Source organism: Thalassophryne amazonica, chromosome 18 (genome assembly GCF_902500255.1).
Source record: "Thalassophryne amazonica chromosome 18, fThaAma1.1, whole genome shotgun sequence".
NCBI classification, from domain to species: Eukaryota; Metazoa; Chordata; class Actinopteri; order Batrachoidiformes; family Batrachoididae; genus Thalassophryne; species Thalassophryne amazonica.
Window position 1 is genome coordinate 31752338 of NC_047120.1, and position 20659 is coordinate 31772996.

The window sequence follows — 20659 nt, forward strand, 5'->3', positions numbered from 1 at the left end:
TCTAGCTACCTTCATTACATCTCTGACCTGGGAAACGGAGCTCACCTGATAAAAGGCAATTCTAACAGTCCTCTAAATGACAATCACTGGCACAATGTGCACATTTCCCGTGACACTAACAACCTCCACATGGTCAAGATCGACACCAAGATCACCACGCAGACCACCATGGGAGCAAAGAACCTTGACCTAAAGGGTATGCACAAATACACCATTGTACTGCAGTAGTTCTTAAATAGTAGGGCACAGATGAATTTTCAGGTTGGTATGTGAAAAATGCAACTAAAATTAAAGTGTGGCTGCAGAAATTTACAGTTTTGACTGTGTTCATATACAACCCCTGGCAAAAATTATGGAATCACCGGCCTCAGAGGATGTTCATTCAGTTGTTTAATTTTGTAGAAAAAAAGCAGATCACAGACATGACACAAAACTAAAGTCATTTCAAATGGCAACTTTCTGGCTTTAAGAAACACTATAAGAAATCAGGAAAAAAGACTGTGGCAGTCAGTAACGGTTACTTTTTTAGACCAAGCAGAGGAAAAAAATATGGAATCACTCAATTCTGAGGAAAAAATTATGGAATCACCCTGTAAATTTTCATCCCCCAAATTAACACCTGCATCAAATCAGATCTGCTCATTGACATTGACCCTATGCCATGACATTGACCCTATGTGTCTTTTTGCAAGGAATGTTTTTGCAGTTTTTGCTCTATGGCAAGATGCATTATCATCTTGAAAAATGATTTCATCATCCCCAAACATCCTTTCAATTGTCCAAAATATCAACATAAACTTGTGCATTTATTGATGATGTAATGACAGCCATCTCCCCAGTGCCTTTACCTGACATGCAGCCCCATATCATCAATGACTGTGGAAATTTACATGTTCTCTTCATGTTCTCTTTATAAATCTCATTGGAAAGGCACCAAACAAAAGTTCCAGCATCATCACCTTGCCCAATGCAGATTCGAGATTCATCACTGAATATGACTTTCATCCAGTCATCCACAGTCCACAATTGCTTTTCCTTAGCCCATTGTAACCTTGTTTTTTTCTGTTTAGGTGTTAATGATGCCTTTCGTTTAGCTTTTCTGTATGTAAATCCCATTTCCTTTAGGCGGTTTCTTACAGTTCGGTCACAGACATTGACTCCAGTTTCCTCCCATTCGTTCCTCATTTGTTTTGTTGTACATTTTTCGATTTTTGAGACCTATTGCTTTAAGTTTTCTGTCTTGACGCTTTGTCTTCCTTGGTCTACCAGTATGTTTGCCTTTAACAACCTCCCCATGTTGTTTGTATTTGGTCCAGAGTTTAGACACAGCTGACTGTGAACAACCAACATCTTTTGCAACATTGCGTGATGATTTACTCTCTTTTAAGAGTTTGATAATCCTCTCCTTTGTTTCAATTGACATCTCTCGTGTTGGAGCCATGATTCATGTCAGTCCACTTGGTGCAACAGCTCTCCAAGGTGTGTTCACTCCGTTTTAGATGCAGACTAACGAACAGATCTGATATGAGCAGGTGTTAGTTTTGGGGATGAAAATTTACAGTGTGATTCCATAATTTTTTCCTCAGAATTGAGTGATTCCATATTTTTTTCCTCTGCTTGGTCTAAAAAAGTAACCGTTACTGACTGCCACAATCTTTTTTTCTTGATTTCTTATAGTGTTTCTTAAAGCCAGAAAGTTGCCATTTGAAATGACTTTAGTTTTGTGTCATGTCTGTGATCTGCTTTTTTTCTACAAAATTAAACAACTGAATGAACATTCTCCGAGGCCAGTGATTCCATAATTTTTGCCAGGGGTTGTATTAAGTCTAATAGTGTTAACTGTCTGACACTTGTGGTGTTACTTTATGACATAAAAATCCAATTTTAAAACTGTAAAGAGTACTGTAATACTGTTTGGGTTTTACATGTAGCTGTTTGGAGCACTAGTTATATGGGATCTTAATCGATCAGGCCCTGAGGGTGTTAAAATAACACTTTAATACTTAAAGTCACTTTTGCAATATTTGACTAAGATTTTAACTCTGCAGCTTTTGTTGTGTGACATCACATCCCCAAATCAGAGGACCACATGTGCAACTGAGCCAAATCTCACGTGAATATAATCTGATGTGACATACTTACGCTGCGTGACAAGATAAGATTTACCTTGCACACACAGAAATAATAATAACAAATCAGACTGCATATTTTGTGTTGAATATGTTTGTTTTATGTTATTCCTTTGTACTGTTGCCCATTTAATTTGCAGTTTTTTAATTTTTAACTATGATGTTTTGCATTCTGAGTGTGTGCTGCAGTTTGTGGTGAACTCCTCTTAAAACTGCACCAGAGGGGTAAATAAATTTGCTTCTTATTGTATCTGAAAAGAAAATATATGAGAGCTCTGCTGTGTAAGGTACTGGGGGTATAAAATATGTACAAACATTGATTTTGGTGCAGTATTGTAGCTACAGTGTGTCTGGAAAGTATTCACAGTGCTTCACTTTTTCCACATTTTATGTTACAGCCTTATTCCAAAATTCATATTTTCATTCATATTTTATACTCACAACACCCCATAATGACAATATGAAAAATGTTTTCTGAATTTTTTGCAAATTTAATAAAAATAAAAAATCTAAACCACGTGGACTGAAGTATTCACAACCTTTGCTCAATTCTTTGTCGATGCATCTTTGGCAGCAATAACAGCCTGAGGTCTTCTTGAATATGATGCCACAAGCTTGGCACACCTATTTTAGGGCCGTTTTGCCCATTTCTCTTTGCAGCACCTCTCAAGCTCCATCAGGGTGGATGTGGAGCGTCGGTGCACAGCCATTTTCAGATCTCTCCAGAGCTGTTCAATTGGATTCAAGTCTGGGCTCTGGCTGGGCCACTCAAGGACATTCACAGAGTTGTCATGAAGCCACTCCTTTGATATCAGTGGAGCAGGGATGGTGTTGCATTCGCTCTACTGCACTGTTGTGACGAAAAGGGAGCTGAGCCAAAATATGAAGCTCTCAATCTTCTGGTCAATCTTCATTCCTACTCTCACCTATGGTCATGAGGGTTGGGTCATGACTGAAAGAAATAGATTGTGGGTACAAGCAGCCAAAATGGGCTTCCTTCGACCTTAGAGATAAGGTGAGAAGCTCGGTCATCTGTGGGGAGCTCGTAGTAGAGCTGCTGCTCCTTTGGGTTGAAAGGAGCCAACTGAGGTGGTTCAGGCATCTGGTAAGGATGCTCCCTTGGCACCTGTTCCAGGCACATCCATCTGGGAGGAGACCCCAGGGAAGACCTAGGACTAGATGGTGAGATCATATCTCCACACTGGCCTTGTTTTTCATGGTCTGAGAGTCCTTCAGGTGCCTTTTGGTAAACTCCAGGTGGGCTGCCATGTGGCTTCTGTCTGGTCACTCTACCATACAGGCCTGATTGGTGGATTGCTGCAGAGATGGTTGTTCTTTCTGGAAGGTTCTCCTCTCTCCACAGAGGAATGCTGGAGCTCTGACAGAATGACTGTGGGGTTCTCGGTCACCTCCCTGACTAAGGCCCTTCTCCAACGATGACTCAGTTTAGGCAGGCAGCCAGTACTAGGAAGAGTCCTAGTGGATCTGAACTTCTTCCATTTACGGATGATGGAGGCCACTGTGCTCATTGGGACCTTGTAAGCAGGACAAATGTTTCTGTACCTTCCCCAGATTTGTGCCTCTCGACAATGAGACCTTATATGTAGACACGTGTGTGTCTTTCCAAATCATGTCCAAGCAACTGAATTTACCTCCGGTCGACTCCAGTTAAGCTGTAGAAACATCTCAAGGATGATCAGTGGAAACAGGATGTGCCTGAGCTCAATAGCTTCGTGGCAAAGGCTGTGAATACTTATGTACACGTGATTTCTTAGTTTATATATATATATACATTTTTCATAAATCTAAAAAAAAAACTTTTTCACATTGTCATTATGTGTGTGTACAATTTTGAGGAAAAAAAATTATTTCATCCATTTCTGTAACATAACAAATGTTGAAAAAGTGCAGCACTGTGAATACTTTTGGGATGCACCGTATGTATCCTGAGAAGGAGTAAGCTTTGTGATTGGTTCTTGAAACTGCCATTCATTGTGCTGCTTTCTGTAGGTGACCTGTACATTGGGGGTGTCTCCAAAGAGATGTACCGAGATTTGCCCAAACTGGTTCACTCGCGTGAGGGATTCCAGGGCTGCTTAGCAACTGTTGATCTGAATGGCCGTCTTCCTGACCTTTTGGCTGATGCCTTAGCAACCATCGGACAAGTAGAAAGAGGCTGTGAAGGTGAGGCAGAAAAAAAAAAATCAAATGGAAACCACTAAGAAATATTTGCCTGGGTCCCGTGTCCCAATTTTGTATTTTATTTTATTTTATTTTCATTTTCCATTTGACTCATGCTGTCTGTTGGTAAGATAACCCACTAACCCAGCTCTTGGTCTTTTAGATGTAATTTTTACACACTTTCTCCTCATCTCTCTCTTGCATCGTAGTGGTTTCTCTCTGTGTCTGCTCCACTCTTTCAGCAGTTCACAGGCATCTGTGCGCATTAACTAACCATCTAACTTAATTTGCTTGTTTGCTTTTTTGTTTGGCTGACAAAAGTTACATTGATGAAAGCTGACTTGCAAGGTATATCGCTTTGTGTGAGCATGTGAGGCACATGTTTCAGAGTGGGAATACGTGTGTGAGCGTGTGTGTGTGTGTGTGTGTGTGTGTGTGTGTGTGTGTGTGTGTGTGTGTGTGTGTGTGTGTGTGTGTGTGTGTGTGTGTGTGTGTGTGTGTGTGTGTGTGTGTGTGTGCATATGGCAGAACTCCCCAGTGGTGTCCAGTGTTGTGTGGATCCCAGCAATCCAAACTCAGAGGTCAGAGGTGACCTGTCCTCTCTGAGCCACCATAGTGACTTCATCACAGTAGTAGTATCACCACCTCTTGAGTTGCCCACAGCTTCACCTCCTGGGTTGCCTAGCAGCATGTTCGCTAACCCTTCCTACTGACCTAAAATTCAATACTCCATTTGTGAATCATTTTGTGCCCTTTTCTTCCTGCCTCATATTAGAAATGCAGCAGAGGAGAATGAAGTTTGACATTTTCCTTGGCTGTGGATTTAGCATGAGGCACGGGGAGAACGGTGACAGACTGCTGAATAGAGAGTATTGAGCATTTAAACATAACACCGCCCTCTTATGTTTAAGCCCTCCTCCTGTCTTTGCACCACTCGTCTCGCCCCGCCACCTGCATGTCGTCCGCATATGGCGCTTGTCAGTGAGAAGCACCAAGTCATAGTTGAAGTTTTATGGAAATCTGCCATCTTCTGTCAGTGTAAAGCTAAAGAATGAGGAGCCGCTGGGGAGACTCATGAAGGACACTTCCTTGGAATGTCAGGTTACAGGCGAAGGAAGCCAAAAGCCCCCGCAGACGTTGGTATACTTAAAGCTACAGTGTGCAGGATTTAGAGGCGTTTTCTAGCAGAAAGGGAATATAGCATTCATAGAATTCTGTTCATTAGTGTACAATTTCCTGCAGGAGTGAATTCATGTGTTTTCGTAAGCACACACTGAGCCCTTTATTACATGGTTTCATTGGCCACTATTTCAAAAGCTTTTAGGCACATGTCCAGAGTGGACATATATACTCACCGACCACTTTATTAGGTACACACTGTTAGTACCAGGAAGGACCCCCTTTTGCCTTCAGAACTGCGTTAATTTTTCATGGCATAGATTCAACAAGGTGTTTGAAACATTCCCCAGAGATGTTGGTCCATATTGACATGATGGTGTCACACAGTTACCCATTTAACCAGACTGTCAATTCTCCTCTGACATCAACAAAGCATTTTTGTCCACACAACCGCTGCTAACTGGATATCTTCTCATTTTTGGCCCATTCTCTGTAAACCCTAGAGATGGTTGTGTGTGAAAATCCCAATAGATCAGCAGTTTCAACTCAGACAAGCCCCTCTGGCACAAAAAAAACATGCTATGTTCAAAGTCACTTAAATCCCCTTTCTTCCCCATTCTGATGCTCAGTTTGAACTTCAGCAAGGCGTCTTCACCATGTCTCGATGTTTAAATGCATTAAGTTGCTGCCATGTGATTGTCTGTTAGCTATTTGTTGTACCTAATAAAGTGGCCGGTGAGTCTAATTGGAGTGCGCCCCCTCATGGAAGCCACCATGTTGCACTAGCATGTTGATATGGTATCTTAAATGCGACGCGTATACTCAGCCTTTTGCATTGTTTAGCTTGGTCCAAAGACTGAAGATAAAAGAAGAGGAATGAGTATCTCCTCCCTAACACACTGTTTACTGGTTGCTAGTTCAGGAGAACAAGTTTTACAGCTGTGCCTTTTGTGAACGGGAGGATCAACTGTATTGATGAGCACACGTGAAAGCAAGAGAGCATGAATCTTTGCCACCAAAGATGCAAAAATGTGGAGCAATACAAAATTATGACCAGTGATGCCATAGTGCATTCTGCAACCTCACCACTACATGACTCAAAATTCCACACACTGTGGCTTTAATGTGTCACATCCTGATGCAGTGATGACCAGTTATGAATTTATATGAAAAGGAAATCAGTCAAGCCAAGAAGAGTTTGTGAAAAAGCATACTTGTAACTCTTTGTGTCAGAAAACTGTGCTTTTTTCATAATTTCATGGGTTTTGTTCAGTCAAAAATTCCTTGTCCAGGCCCTCCGCTTAGTTCCGAATGCAGCAGCTCAGCTCTGGTTTTTCACAGAAAACGTCACCCTGGTTCTGCACTCCTTCATTGGATGACAGTCCATTTCATAATTGGATTAATTATGCTTAAAGCAGTTAGCAGGCTGGCTTTAAATTACATTTTTGATCTTTTATCTCCATGCAAGCCAGTGTGTAGCCTGACATCCTCTGGCTTTATCAATCAATCAATCAATCAATCAATTTTTTATATAGCGCCAAATCACAACAAACAGTTGCCCCAAGGCGCTTTATATTGTAAGGCAAGGCCATACAATAATTATGTAAAACCCCAACGGTCAAAACGACCCCCTGTGAGCAAGCACTTGGCTACAGTGGGAAGGAAAAACTCCCTTTTAACAGGAAGAAACCTCCAGCAGAACCAGGCTCAGGGAGGGGCAGTCTTCTGCTGGGACTGGTTGGGGCTGAGGGAGAGAACCAGGAAAAAGACATGCTGTGGAGGGGAGCAGAGATCGATCACTAATGATTAAATGCAGAGTGGTGCATACAGAGCAAAAAGAGAAAGAAACAGTGCATCATGGGAAACTTCAGATAATGGTCGCACACCATGTGCATCATATTTGGTAATTACATGCATAAACAGACCTGCTGGGCTCTTGTATCCAGAGGTTGACCAGATTGTTCTTTCAGGTTCTTTTTATCAGCAGTTTATTAGTAGTACCATTAGTATCATATTTCCTTTCACAAGCAGAAAACGCAGCTACAAAAGTTCACAGTTTCTCTCAGTCTGACAATTTGTAGTAGAGGTCAGACACTGAATACATGCAGATGGGTGGGCATTGATATTTTGATCATGTGAAGGAAAATCTGTTAGATCAAACAAAACATATTCTCTTTTTGTTATTATTTATTTTGTTATTTTGTATCTATTTTTTATTGATGTGTTTTAGTGTCTTCTTTATCTGTCAGAAATGTATGTGTTGTGAGATCAGCAAGACTTTAATATATAAGAGCATTTGTCTTTTTTATGGATTCCAAAATGCAGATATAAGTCACAGAGGTGAATAGTTATATAAACTAACTAATTGGAGCATAGAAATAATTGCAAATGTGATAAAGTTATAACCAGGAAAAGGTAATTTGTTTATGTAGGATATAATGATAAAATTGTGTTAATCACAGCCACGTTCACACAGACTAATGTTTTGGAATACCGACGTTTGCGTTGGTCTTTGCCTACCTATTTCAGATCGCGATATTCCGAGGAAATGTCCTTTGTGAGCCACCTATCCACAGTGACCTAGCTTCATAACTACTACTTTTACTGCTATTACTAATCGCTACAACATGCCATTGTAACATTAGCGCAGCACAACAGCCTAAGCCAACTTTTCATAACTGAATCCAAGAAATACTGTGTAAATATAGTATAACCATACATTTCTGAGGGTGTGTTTATCACGTCTTAACGTTTGCACCCTCCCACTGCGCCGCCTCTTGCTGCAGGTCCCAGCACTACCTGTCAAGAAGACTCCTGCTCAAATCAGGGAGTTTGTTTGCAGCAGTGGGAGGGATTCACCTGCGACTGCAGCATGACATCATACGCCGGACCGCTGTGCAACGACGGTGAGTTCTCTCTGCTTAAAGCTTTACATCACCGCCAAATGACGTGACTACAAGTCACACACTGTGTTTTTCATTCGGTTTGAGTTGCACACAAATCAACTCCATGTCACCACTCCGGCTCAAACCTTCATACTGTCTACAGCTGTTGCTGAAGTGCAGCAAACTCAGCCCGAGCTAACTGTGAAGTCTGCTGTAAAATTGTTGTACTGGAATGGAAGTGTGTTAAAAAAAACATCCCGAACCATAGCCATGTTGTGTGCATTTTATCACAGCCACCATGTGGGGGTGCTGTCAACTATTGATTCATAAAGGACACAAGACCATTGCCTTTCAAAGTCCAGATTGGTTATGCTAATTCACCTTAATGGGTTCACATGGAATAATGTGGCTGTTTTCTCTCCATCCGCCTTCAGAGTGACATTATTTTGTTATCACCCAAATCACAATAAATGTGTGACATGTTGTTTGTGTGAGTCATTCCTTATCACCATCTTCTGGCAGTAAATTATTTTTCATTGTTCGTCAGGAACACAATATAACTAGCCAGTCACTCATAATATTTTCTGAAATATCTGTGGTGCAGGATGGTCAGACTTTAGTTATCTGATGGAAACCTCAGAAGATAGATAAGCACTGTTTATGGCATTTTTTTTTTTTTTTAAGTGCTCCTAATGACATTTTTATCTATGTGGACCAGCTGGAACTACTTATATCTTTGGCCGTGATGGAGGTCTGGTGGTGTACACGTGGCCTCCTAATGAACGTCCCAGCACCAGAGCAGATCGCTTGGCGCTCGGGTTCAGCACGCAACAAAAACACGCTGTTCTGCTCAGAGTGGACAGCGCGTCCGGCCTGGGAGACTACCTTCAGCTGCAGATAGTACGTGCACACAAACCTTCATACAACAGCCAGAAAATTTTTAAAACTTACACTGAGAAACATTTTTATTTTAAAGGACATGTTCACTTTTTGACAACTCTCCTCATAACATTGCGAGCGATCCAGGCTTTGAATGCTTGACTTGCTACATTTGCTAGACTTTTTTTTTTTTTTTATCAGGTTAGGAAGTTAAATCATGAGAGTCAACAGTGTAGATGTACAATTAAAATATTAACTGAACCATGCTAACAACCTGCTTTTGTTAATTGTCAATACATGAAGAAATATGTTCAGCTTTGTGTGTTTTTTTCCTAATATAGTGATTTATATCAATGCTGGTGTTAGAGGATAGCTGCCATCACAGAGATATGACAGACTCAGAGGGCATGTGGTTGTCAGGTTATAGTAGAAGTGCAGCTGCAAAATGTCCTTGACTGGACCTAAACAAACAGTGACAGAAGCTGCATGTAAATATATAATCCATCCATTTTCTATACCCGCTTACTTCAGTTGAGGCTCACGGGGGCTGGAGCTTATCCCAGCAGTCACGGGGCAAGAGGCAGGATACACCCAGGGCAGGATGCTAGTCTATTGCAGGGCTACATATTAACAAACAAACACATTCATTTCCAATCATCTCTTTGGGTGGGGGAGGAAGCCAGAGCACATGGAGGGAACCCACGCAAACACAGGGAGAACATGCAAACTCCACACAGAAAGGCCACAGGTGGGAATCTATCCCTCAACCTTCTTGCTGAGCAGCAACTGTGCTATAAATATATAAATTTAAATAAATAATCAGTTTTTTGCAGAGCATAACAATTCACTTTGGATGCTCAGACCTTTTCGTTCTGTGTATTATAATATACAATTATAGACTTTTGATGAGGTGTACCCGTGATTATGCGGACCTGGTCAGGATGGGGTTCACCAAGACCTTGGCCGAGGTGAACCCCATCCTGACCAGGTCCGCATAATCACGGGTACACCGAAATTAAAAGTCTATAACTGTTTTATTATATGGTAAACAAGAAAAATTGGGAGTTTGTCAAACATACTGAAACTGAAAAATCAATCTCAAGTTTAAGCTCTTTATTATTACTGTCATACTGCACCAACAGGTCCAAAATACCCTAAAGCCCCTTTCACACCGGGGCTGCCTCGAACTTCCTGTGGCGTCATGACGACGCAGGAATGTCTGCATCAGGTGCGCGCAACAGGGGGCAGAGAGGAGGTGAGAACGCAGCCTGCAGGTTCTCTGCACAGAGGAATCAGAGTGCAGTTTGGCTGCAGACTGTGCACTCTGATTTATCTTCTAGTTTATGTTTGTGCTGAGCTGCAGGTCTGCGCTCTGAGTTCTGTTATAGTTTATCTTTCCTACTTTGACCGCGAGATGCGCGTGCGCACGCGCGTGAACGAACAGTCTGTGAGTCAAAGGCCAAAATGTCTAGAGTTATACTAGATGTGGACATGTCCTGTCAATCAGTATGTGAGCATGGCCTTTTGTGGACTGTATTTATATACATTTGTGAGAGAAGACCAAGGAGCTGCTACAGCCAGCAGTGTCTTTTTTTCTGTGCCCTTAGTTTTTACTGCATTGTGTACACGGCGTCGTCATGACGACGCACGACGCAACTCAAAGCGGGCCAAAGTAGGCGTTGTATCGCGTTATCTGATTGGTCGCTATTAGGGATGGGTATTGATAAGATTTTATCAATATCGATGCCATTATCGATTCTGCTTATCGATCCAATTCCTTATCGATTCCCTTATCGATACCTCTTGTGAATTTTGTACTAAAAGTAGGCTTTACAGGTTTTCTATGTATTTCATTGAGTCTTAAAGTAAATAAATATGAAATTGGTCACTGTATCCTTGATCTCTGGACATAAATAAAAATAAACAAAACGGTGTTTCACTTTGAAGTTATTAATTCCAACTGGATTCTATCGTTCTAACTTGATTCGTCAGAGAGCCGCGCAGCCTTTGGAGCTGTGTGAACAGAACGGAAGACGATTCTTGTTTCTTTCTCACAAGACAGGTTAGTAACTTTAATCCGCATAAAAGTGACTCATTCAGGGATGAAAGTGGTGAAACACAAAAAAAGCTGAAACCCAAAATTACCCCCCAACACCACCTGCACGAAAATGTTTGAATTCTAGAAGCTCTGAAATGCAATCTGGGACTATTCCAGACAATAAACTGCAGTGAGTGCAGCATCCATTTAGGTGAGAAAAAAACTTTCCTTATTCAGATTCATTCCAGTAGTATTCTGCTCTTACTAGGATGCAGCAGTTTTCTAGTTTGGCAGAAAGTTCTGGAGGAAATCACAGAGGAAATTAACACATTGAAAATATGGTTTGACCGAGACAAACTGTCATTAAACTTAAATAAAACAGGGATGAAATGGAGGTGTAAGAGTCTCTAGGTGTTCACAGGAAACACTTATTTATTTCTGTACGTATGTATGTATTTATTTATTTATGTATGTTCATTGATGGTTTTATATTTTCTGTTGTGTTTCTATTCAGGTTCTTTTTGTCTCTTTCTCTAAAATTGTATATAATCATTAGATTAGTTATTATTACTATTATTTTTGTGCTTGCTATTATTATTAATATATAAACAAAAATAAATAAAAAAAATATTACAATTTGTAATACATTTGACTCTTTTACAACAAACGCTTGACAGCTGCAACTGCTTAATGCTAACTTAACATTGAAAATGCCATAGACATGCTAACGTGTTAGCATCGGTCCCGTTTTTAAGTTATAAAATACATCTATCAACTGTTTCAGAAAACCATAACAGGTCGGTTTAACATAAAAAAGGTAAATAATGCTCACAGACATATGCTCTTTAGGGTTTTAGCGGGGGGAAAGTGAAAGAAAAAATTTATCAACGAAGCAATCGATCTGCGAATCACTGCTTCGATTGGTTCAAGGTTCAAAGCAAAGCTGCGCTGCAGAAAAGTTGATTACAGACCCGCTGCAGGGTCTGTAATCACTGTAGAGAAATTATAATTTTCCTGACAAACACCCCCAAAAACAACGGCCACTCTGAAGGACCGATAAGGGAATCGTTAAGTAAAAAAGTTATTGATGTCGGTGGATTGAATCATTTCTTAACGATACCCGAAAGGAACCGGTTCTCGATACCCATCCCTAGTCGCTATCGATAGAAGGCGTCGCTCGATTGGCTAGCACTACGCTGCACACGAGGTGTACTTGGCTCTACCAGCGGTCATCTCGGCATGTGGTACAGCTCAGAAGGTGGCGAATGGGCCAATCAGAAGTTGGCAAAATCACGTACCATATAATAAGTATTAATTACAGCCCTGATCACAGAATGGTTTAAAAAGCAGGCAAAACCAAACATGACAGTCAGCCTGTTGGATATGTCATGAAAAACACTAAAAAGCAATAATAATAATTATAACAATAATTTGCTTGGGTGGCATGGTGGTTTAGTGGTTAGGACTGTTGCCTCACAGCAAGAAGGACATTGGAATAATTTCTCACCTGCTCCTTTCTGTGTGGAGTTTGCATGTTTTCCATATGTTCACATGGGTTCCTTCAAAGGTGCTCCGTCTTCCTCCCACATCCAAAAACGTCCAAATTAGGTGAATTGGTGACTCTAAATTGGCTGTAGATGTGAAGGCAGAAAGCAGTTCCACCATAGACAACAACAAAAACCTGCTTGAGCATAGTGTTTTTCTGCTATTTGCAGGACCAAATATTCACATGCACTTTACATAAGTGGGTTCACTGTGCATTTTAAATATGTCTGCATAAATAAAGAAACTTTGGAGGCTACTACCCATTGCTATGCTTTCATGTGTTGACATAGATCTGGTAACTTGTCAGAAAACATCTTGATTCTGCTTTCTCTGTAGTAGAGTGGCGTGCACCTGGTGTACTCCACCTTACAGACGATGGCACACACCACTGTCACTGGTTTATTTCATATTACAGACTGCTCTTAATCAGTGTTTATAGTTAAATCTACAAAAGGTAATGCAAAATAATTCCAATTTAACACAAAATCATTAGCCAGGAGGCTGTGATCTTATGACCTATGTGCTGCAAACTGTTGTGAAAAATGGCAGACATTCTTTTTATTTTAACCCTTTCCCTAGGTTCTGCACTGGAAGATTGTGCATGTGCATGGATATGCATGGGAATATACACATGCATAATTTTTCATTAGATATCATATGAATCATTTCATTAGAATATGATGCATGTTATGTCCAAAACACACTAATCATGTGGATTAATCCAACCCCTTTGCACCCAGCACCCCAATTTTGCAGTCAGATTATGTTCCCTTGTAGTAGCATAAATGAGTCATACACTCCCAAATCTCTGAAGAATACAATACCTTCACATTTGTTAGTAGGGTTGGGTTGAGGGATGATCAGAGAAAAGTAACTCCGACCCAAGCTCATCATCCATCGTGATGTTTCGCTGTTGACATTACCCAACTCTATTTTTTTGTCAGTGTCAAAATATATCTGGACGTGACAGTATGCGTAATGAAGGTTATGCATGTATATGACATTTTCTCAAAGAGTTTCATTCTCCTGTGGATGAAACAGGCTTCGTATTTTGTGTCCTTCCCTGCAGGACAAAGGCAACATTAGAGTAGTCTTTAATGTCGGCACAGATGACATCAACATTGAGGAGAGCTCCAAGTTTGTCAATGACGGGAAGTACCACATAATTCGTTTCACCCGCAGCGGAGGCAATGCGACCCTCCAACTAGATGACCTACCAATCATTGAGCGCTATCCCTCAGGTATGCCCTGCCACGCCCATATAAGCCTGACCCTCCAACACAGCACAGCCTACACTTTAGCTCAAATCAGCCCTTTCTTTTATTGATCAATGTTCCTATCAATGTTTTTATTCAAACACTGAGTTTGAGAAATATAATTGCATCACTGTTTTTATGTTATTGTGTTTGAATTGAAATGTGTGATCTGATATGAAACATGACTTTTTAAACCATAAAATGAGATAGTTCTTACAATAGCTTTTCTAGCCAGCTGTGTTATGTTAGACCTGTTAAATAGTGTTAAAGGTAATTTATGAAAATATTCAAGTCAGTGTTTTTCTTATCATAAAAGAAAATAATAAGTTGGTGCATTTTTGTAGGAATAATAATTTAAAATCATGTCATCTTTTGAGTTAAATGTTTAACTAGAGAGAAAAATCAGAAAAAAGAATGTAAAAAGTGTATTTTGTTGAACATAGTATTTGTTTTTATCTTTGCTTGCTAACCTTAAGTAGCCATCTTTAACACAGGCTTTATGTAGCTCTTAGATAAAATGCTAAATGCTAGTTGTGTTGAGGTGTGTGTGAGGGTTCTTCCTGTATGCTAACTCTAAACTCAGTCATATAGACAGTATGTGGCAGCTGTAACATTATTTCCCTGTGCTCTTTCAGGTGTTAACCCCTTGAAATGTCTCTTTAAATTAAATCCAATGAACAGAGAGTAAGAGTCCGCTCACTGGAAACATAGTGAATTCACCTCCTCTTCTTTTATCGCACCAAGCTGATCTTAAGGCAGTCGCATGCTAACAATGAGCAGACCATTACTTTCTTTTCATTGCTGTTCTTTTTGTATCCAGCTCCTGTACCAAGTTTGGATGTGCGTAATTACTACTGTGTTTTCATCTCTAAATTAAAGGCAACATTGATAACGAGCGCCTGGCCATCGCCAGACAGCGAATCCCCTATCGGCTCGGTCGAGTAGTTGACGATTGGCTACTCGACAAAGGTAAAAACCCTGATTAAAATTCCTTAAAACTTTCAGCTTTAAAAAATACAACTTGAAGCCAGTTGAACATAGTATATTGTGCACCATCAACTAACATCTAAAAATCTAAATCCATAACTAAGTATTTAAAAGTGGGACAGCTGTAGTGTGTAATACTGTGTAAACTGTAGTGCTTGTGAACATATCTTGTTAGTGTGTATCTGATAATATCAGGTTAAAGGGACGATGGAGAGATTTAAATGTGAATAAATCAGAAAATAGCCAAAGAAGTACTGATAAAAGATGCTTTATTAAGACTGGTAAATAATTACTCTTTGTCATCAAATTGTAAACAATAAAACAATTACTAAAGATTATTGTTGAAAAACAATTGTGTAATCAATTTAAAGTACATCCAAAGTATTGTGACCTGTAAGAATCATGTAAATTTGAAATGACTAAAAGTGCAATGCTTTTTGAAAAAAAAAAGTAAAAGTTTTCCTCCTAAACTTCAGCAGAGCTCCTTAAATTAGCCTCTAGTCCCTTTAACAGTGAGCCGTGACAGAGCTTATAACCTGTGCATGCTTCATAGGGCTGTTTCAACAGTTTTCTAGATCTGTCTCTCTGTCTGCCTGTCTGTCTGTCGCAACTTCAAATCCAATGTCGCGCCGCACAGCCATCACCATAGCAACCATCTGTCAGCCCGAGCTTCTCCGGGCCCTCTGACTCCTCTCATCTGCTACCTCTTCCTCCTCCGTCTGTTCCCCCTCTCTACTTCTCCAAATTTTCACTCCCTCCGCTGTTTTCTGTTCCCTCCTCTCGCTCTTTAGCGCTCTCTCTCTCTTTCTCTCTCTCCGTCTCAGCCCACTCCACAGTTCTCCACAGCTTCAACCTCTCTACCATGCTTAATCTATCCCATCCTCTCATCATGGCATGGGGGCAGTGGATTGTGTAACAAATGACTCTCATGTGTGTATGTATGCACGTATGTGACCACTGGTGTGTGTGTGTGTGCGTGTGTGTGTGACTGTATTTGCGTGTGGATGCCTGTCCTCCTTCCTTCCCTGCGCGCGTGTGTGTGTGTATTGCGCTTGTTTGCGCGTGTCTGTGCACATGTAGGTCGCCAGCTGACCATCTTCAACAGTCAGACGACAGTGCGTGTCGGCGGAGGGGAGCGGGGCACCGGCATGTTCCAGGGCCAGCTCGCGGGGCTGTACTACAATGGGCTACGCATCCTCAACATGGCCGCTGAGGGACACCCACACATCAGAGTGGAGGGCAGCGCACGGCTGGTGGGCGACATGCCATCCTCCTCTATTACCCCACAGTCCAGCGCTGCTGCCGGAAGCAATCGCTCTGACTCTGCCCCGTCCATTAGTGACATCACAACCACTACAGCCACAAACAGGAAGCAGGGTGCCACACCACAGGTCAGTGCATCAGTCCTCTTTACGAGGGTACTTCAAGAAGTTCTCAGTCACACCCAGAAACGAAGAAGATGTGACCTTCTTCCACAAAGGGATCGCAAAGTTTGAACATCGGTGGACTGAGTGCATTGAGATTTAGGGAGAGTATGATGAACAATAATATGTTTTCTGGATGAGTCTGAGAACTTTGTGAAGTACCCTCTAAAACAATTAAACCACGGAAACACGTGTTATAGAAAACATATTAAAGATGTCATACATGCACGTAGGAACAGCTCTATTTGAGACACCTCAAAATGATCTGTGGCAGGGACAAACTGTTGAGCCCGACCCAAGTCCTTATATCGAGCGAGTAGCAACATGAACATTCTTGGAAATGAGTGACACAAAGAGTAATTTTGTTTCCAAACCCAGTACATTCTTGTGATACTGTAGGTTGCTGCTCTCTTTAAGGGCTACTGTAGAACCTTCAGTTCCATCTCACCCTGTTCTCACCATCTTCCTCTGTTACACCAACCACATGTAAGTCCCAGCTTAGTGGCTCCATGCTCAGGATCCTTCTCCATTATATACCCCAAGCCCTAAAACATCTCAGTCTCACCTCTCTGACTTTGTCTCCAAACCGTACAAACCTGCAGTGTCCCTGATATTGCCATTCCTAACATGACTGCACTGTCTTCTTCACTTATCTGCTCCACTCTCGGTCAACTGTTGGTCCTGTCAGTTCCTGCATAATTCATCAGTGGGTGTAAAAATAATGAATGACAAATGTTTGGTTGATGATATTGTTGATTGACATTTTGTGATTTGCTGTCATTATGACAGAGCTGCACATGTGTGAGTGTTGTCATTTCGGCTGCTTCCGTCTCGGGACGGGGTCGCCACAGCAGATACAGGCAGATCTGCATTGGTAATTGGCACAAGTTTTACGTCGGATGCCCTTCCTGACGCAACTCCAGTTTCACCCGGAGAAACACACACACAGCCGCTGGTGTTCCAAAGAGGTCTCCCATCCAAGTACTAACCAGATGCTGCCCTGCTTAGCTTCTGAGATCTGACAGGATCAGGCTGACACAGAGCGGACCAGCTGTATGACAGAGCTGCACATGTATTTCTCTTAAATTCCTGAAAAATGATTCATGCTTAGTGATACAAGGTACCGGACCAAATGAAGGAATATTTGTGAATTGCGTGTGTGTATGTGTGTTTGTGCACATAAACTTACTTGTGTGGCTATTGTTTGTAGTGCAGTATTACACAGAATCATTAGCCAGCCTGGCCTTAACCAGATACACATACAGTACAATGTGAACGCGAACACGGGCGCGTGCGCACACACACACAGGTAGAATGAGAACAATGGGTTTGAATTTCAGCATTGGAAGTCGGGCAAGGGGCAATGTTTGCTGAAGGTGCTATTAAGTGGGCCGGGCACCTGTCTAAGTGAAGGGTCCTCTACACTCCACATGCATTCTCTAAGACCCATGTCCTCCATAGATAGATAGATAGATACCCTCCAGATTGTTGACACGATAACTTCAAAACAGTAAATGTTGTCATTGCAGAACAGGTGGCGCTGTAGGATAGGATGGCTGCGGATGCTTGCAGCACATAGGTCATAAGATCACAGCCTCCTGGCTAATGATTTTGTGTTAAATTGGAATTATTTTGCATTACCTTTCGTAGATTTAACTACAAACATTTACCAGTTTAGCTACTGGTCCAGTAATACATATTTGTGGTGTCGATTGACTATTTACACTCCATTGTATGTATAACCAAATGTGGAAACACACACAAACAGACAGACAAACAGACACACAAAGCCACTAAAACCATTACAGTAATTTGGAGTTCAGTGTTTGGCTCAAGGTCCATTGGTCCAAACATTGAACAAGACATACGGACATATGGACAGGGGTATCTGGGCATTCAGCCACCAACCTTAATGGACAACACATTCTACCACCTGACTTAAAGTGGCCTCAGTCATTAAAATACTTGATTTTTTTTTTCCTGACTGATATATCAGTTAATTGCGTTTTGTTTTGTTTTTTCTGCTGTGTGTAATGAAACTGTGGCAACACTGACCATTGTCCCCCAGCATTGACATGATTGCATTAGGTTTGTCACGGAGTAAAGGGTACACTTATTCTAAATTACAGAAGAAGGAATGTGCGTGTTAATGGATGCTGTAATAGGTTTTTTCATAATAGCGTGTAGCAAACCGATGCAAATGGCACTCTGTGCATAAGTGTTATCGAGTCATTTGTAGCGGATGGAAGTCCAGCGTCAGTGTCGGTGAGATGCTGCGAAGCTTTTTGTTGGAGTCCGTGCGTAGTGCAGGTCTTTTTCTGTCTTCTGCACTGAAAAAGATTTCCTTCTCACTGATAGAAGTTGCCATGGAGATAATGAACCCCACTACCCTCTGCTTTATCTTTCTCTCCCTCTTTCCCACTCAGTCTCCTATTGAGAATAGCTCCTCTGTGTATAAACCACCAGCTGTTTCAGACATAAATAATAGAAGGCAGAGAGCTCTGAGCTAAGCCTCAGGCATCAATAATGGATGTGAGAGCTGGATGGATAGAGCTCCAGAGTGATAGACTTTGTCACACAGATTTGTTTTCACTTGTCAACCCTTATTTTCTCTCTGTGTTTATGTTTGAGTACATGTGTGCTGGCGTGTGTGTCTCAGTCTTATTTAAACCAGCTACTCCTGCTCTTCTGATATGCTGATGTCAGTGCTATATCTGGGATGCAGGGTGGTGCACAGGAGTCAATACCTCCATACGGTAACTAGGTCAGACACACTATATGCTCAACAGACTGCAGTATGCCTCTCCTGGTTTACGTCAGAGATTATGCTCTGCCACCCCCACCACTGTGTGTGTCAATGTGCAACGAATCATTATTTTTATTACTGAATAATATAATGGATGGTGTTCAGTCATCAACAAGCTGTAGAGTCAATATATGTGAAAGCAGGAAAAAAAAAATCACCAATGAAAATGAAAATGAAAATGAAAACTGTTTATTTCGAACATTTGATACAACAATTACAAGATAGATCAGTAAAGACAACAACAAAAAAGTTCCTACTGTGTACCCAACATGTCCGAAAAGGGGTAGGGTGAAGCATCAGCTTATTTATCCCTACCCCTTCTTCCCCACAACCAGTGATACCCTTTGCCACATATACACATAAATTCCTACACACCTAAAACGATATCAATATATATATATATACATATATATACACATACACATACATATACACATCAACATACATACACATATACATATATACACATATATATACACAAACATAAATATACACCTACACATACCTACTTACATACAAAATACTATATATTTACAAGCCGAAGCAAAAAACAAAAACACCCTAACCCTCATTACCCTTCCTCCGCCCTATACCCAGAAAAAAACATATTTTTGTACCGCTGTTTGAACTGGTTCATGCTTGGACATTGCTTGAGCCCCACTCCCAATCTGTTCCACATCCTCACCCCACAGACAGAAATACAGAAACCTTTTAATGTTGTTCGTGCCCACTGATGCTTTAAATTAAATTTCCCCCTCAGACTGTAATCCCCTGATCTGTTAAAAAACATATTTTTAATATTTGCTGGAAGTAAATTGTTTATTGCTTTATACACAATTTGTACTGTTTGAAAATGAACCAAGTCTGTGAATTTTAAGAATTTGGATTGTAAAAATAGTGGATTCGTATGATCTCTATAGCCAGTATTATGAATAATTCTTATAGCTCTTTTCTGCATTACTGATAGTGATTGTGTTGTACCTTTATAAGTATTACCCCATACCTCTGCACAGTACTGTAAATATGGTAAAACCAGTGAGCAGTAAAGAATGCGGAGTGAGTTGTGGTCCAGAATATGTTTCGCTTTGTTTAGAACTGAAATGCTTCTTGACAGTTTACTTTGTATATGTTTTATATGAGTCTTCCAGTTTATCTTATCATCTATTATCACCCCCAGAAACTTATTTTCATGTACCCTTTCATATCTACCCCCTCGACTTGTAACTGAACCTGTATGTCTGTATTACAATAGCCAAATAACATGTATTTTGTTTTACTTAAGTTTAATGATAATTTATTATGTCAAACCATATTTCAATTTTCCCATTTCTATACTGATCCTCCTCAGTAACTCCTGCAAATCCCCCCCTGAACAAAAAATGCTTATGTCATCTGCAAATAATACTAATT

At 40.8% G+C, this 20659-nt stretch overlaps 1 protein-coding gene across 1 annotated transcript in view; it reads left to right on the forward strand.

The window, feature by feature from the left end:
- nrxn1a (neurexin 1a) overlaps positions 1 to 20659 on the forward strand; it is a 172533-nt gene that overhangs the window by 131269 nt on the left and 20605 nt on the right. Inside the window, 7 exon segments of the mRNA XM_034194510.1 lie at positions 6 to 196; positions 4140 to 4313; positions 8216 to 8335; positions 9033 to 9214; positions 13846 to 14017; positions 14912 to 15001; positions 16100 to 16410. Of these exon segments, the coding sequence (XP_034050401.1) occupies positions 6 to 196; positions 4140 to 4313; positions 8216 to 8335; positions 9033 to 9214; positions 13846 to 14017; positions 14912 to 15001; positions 16100 to 16410 (1240 nt within the window).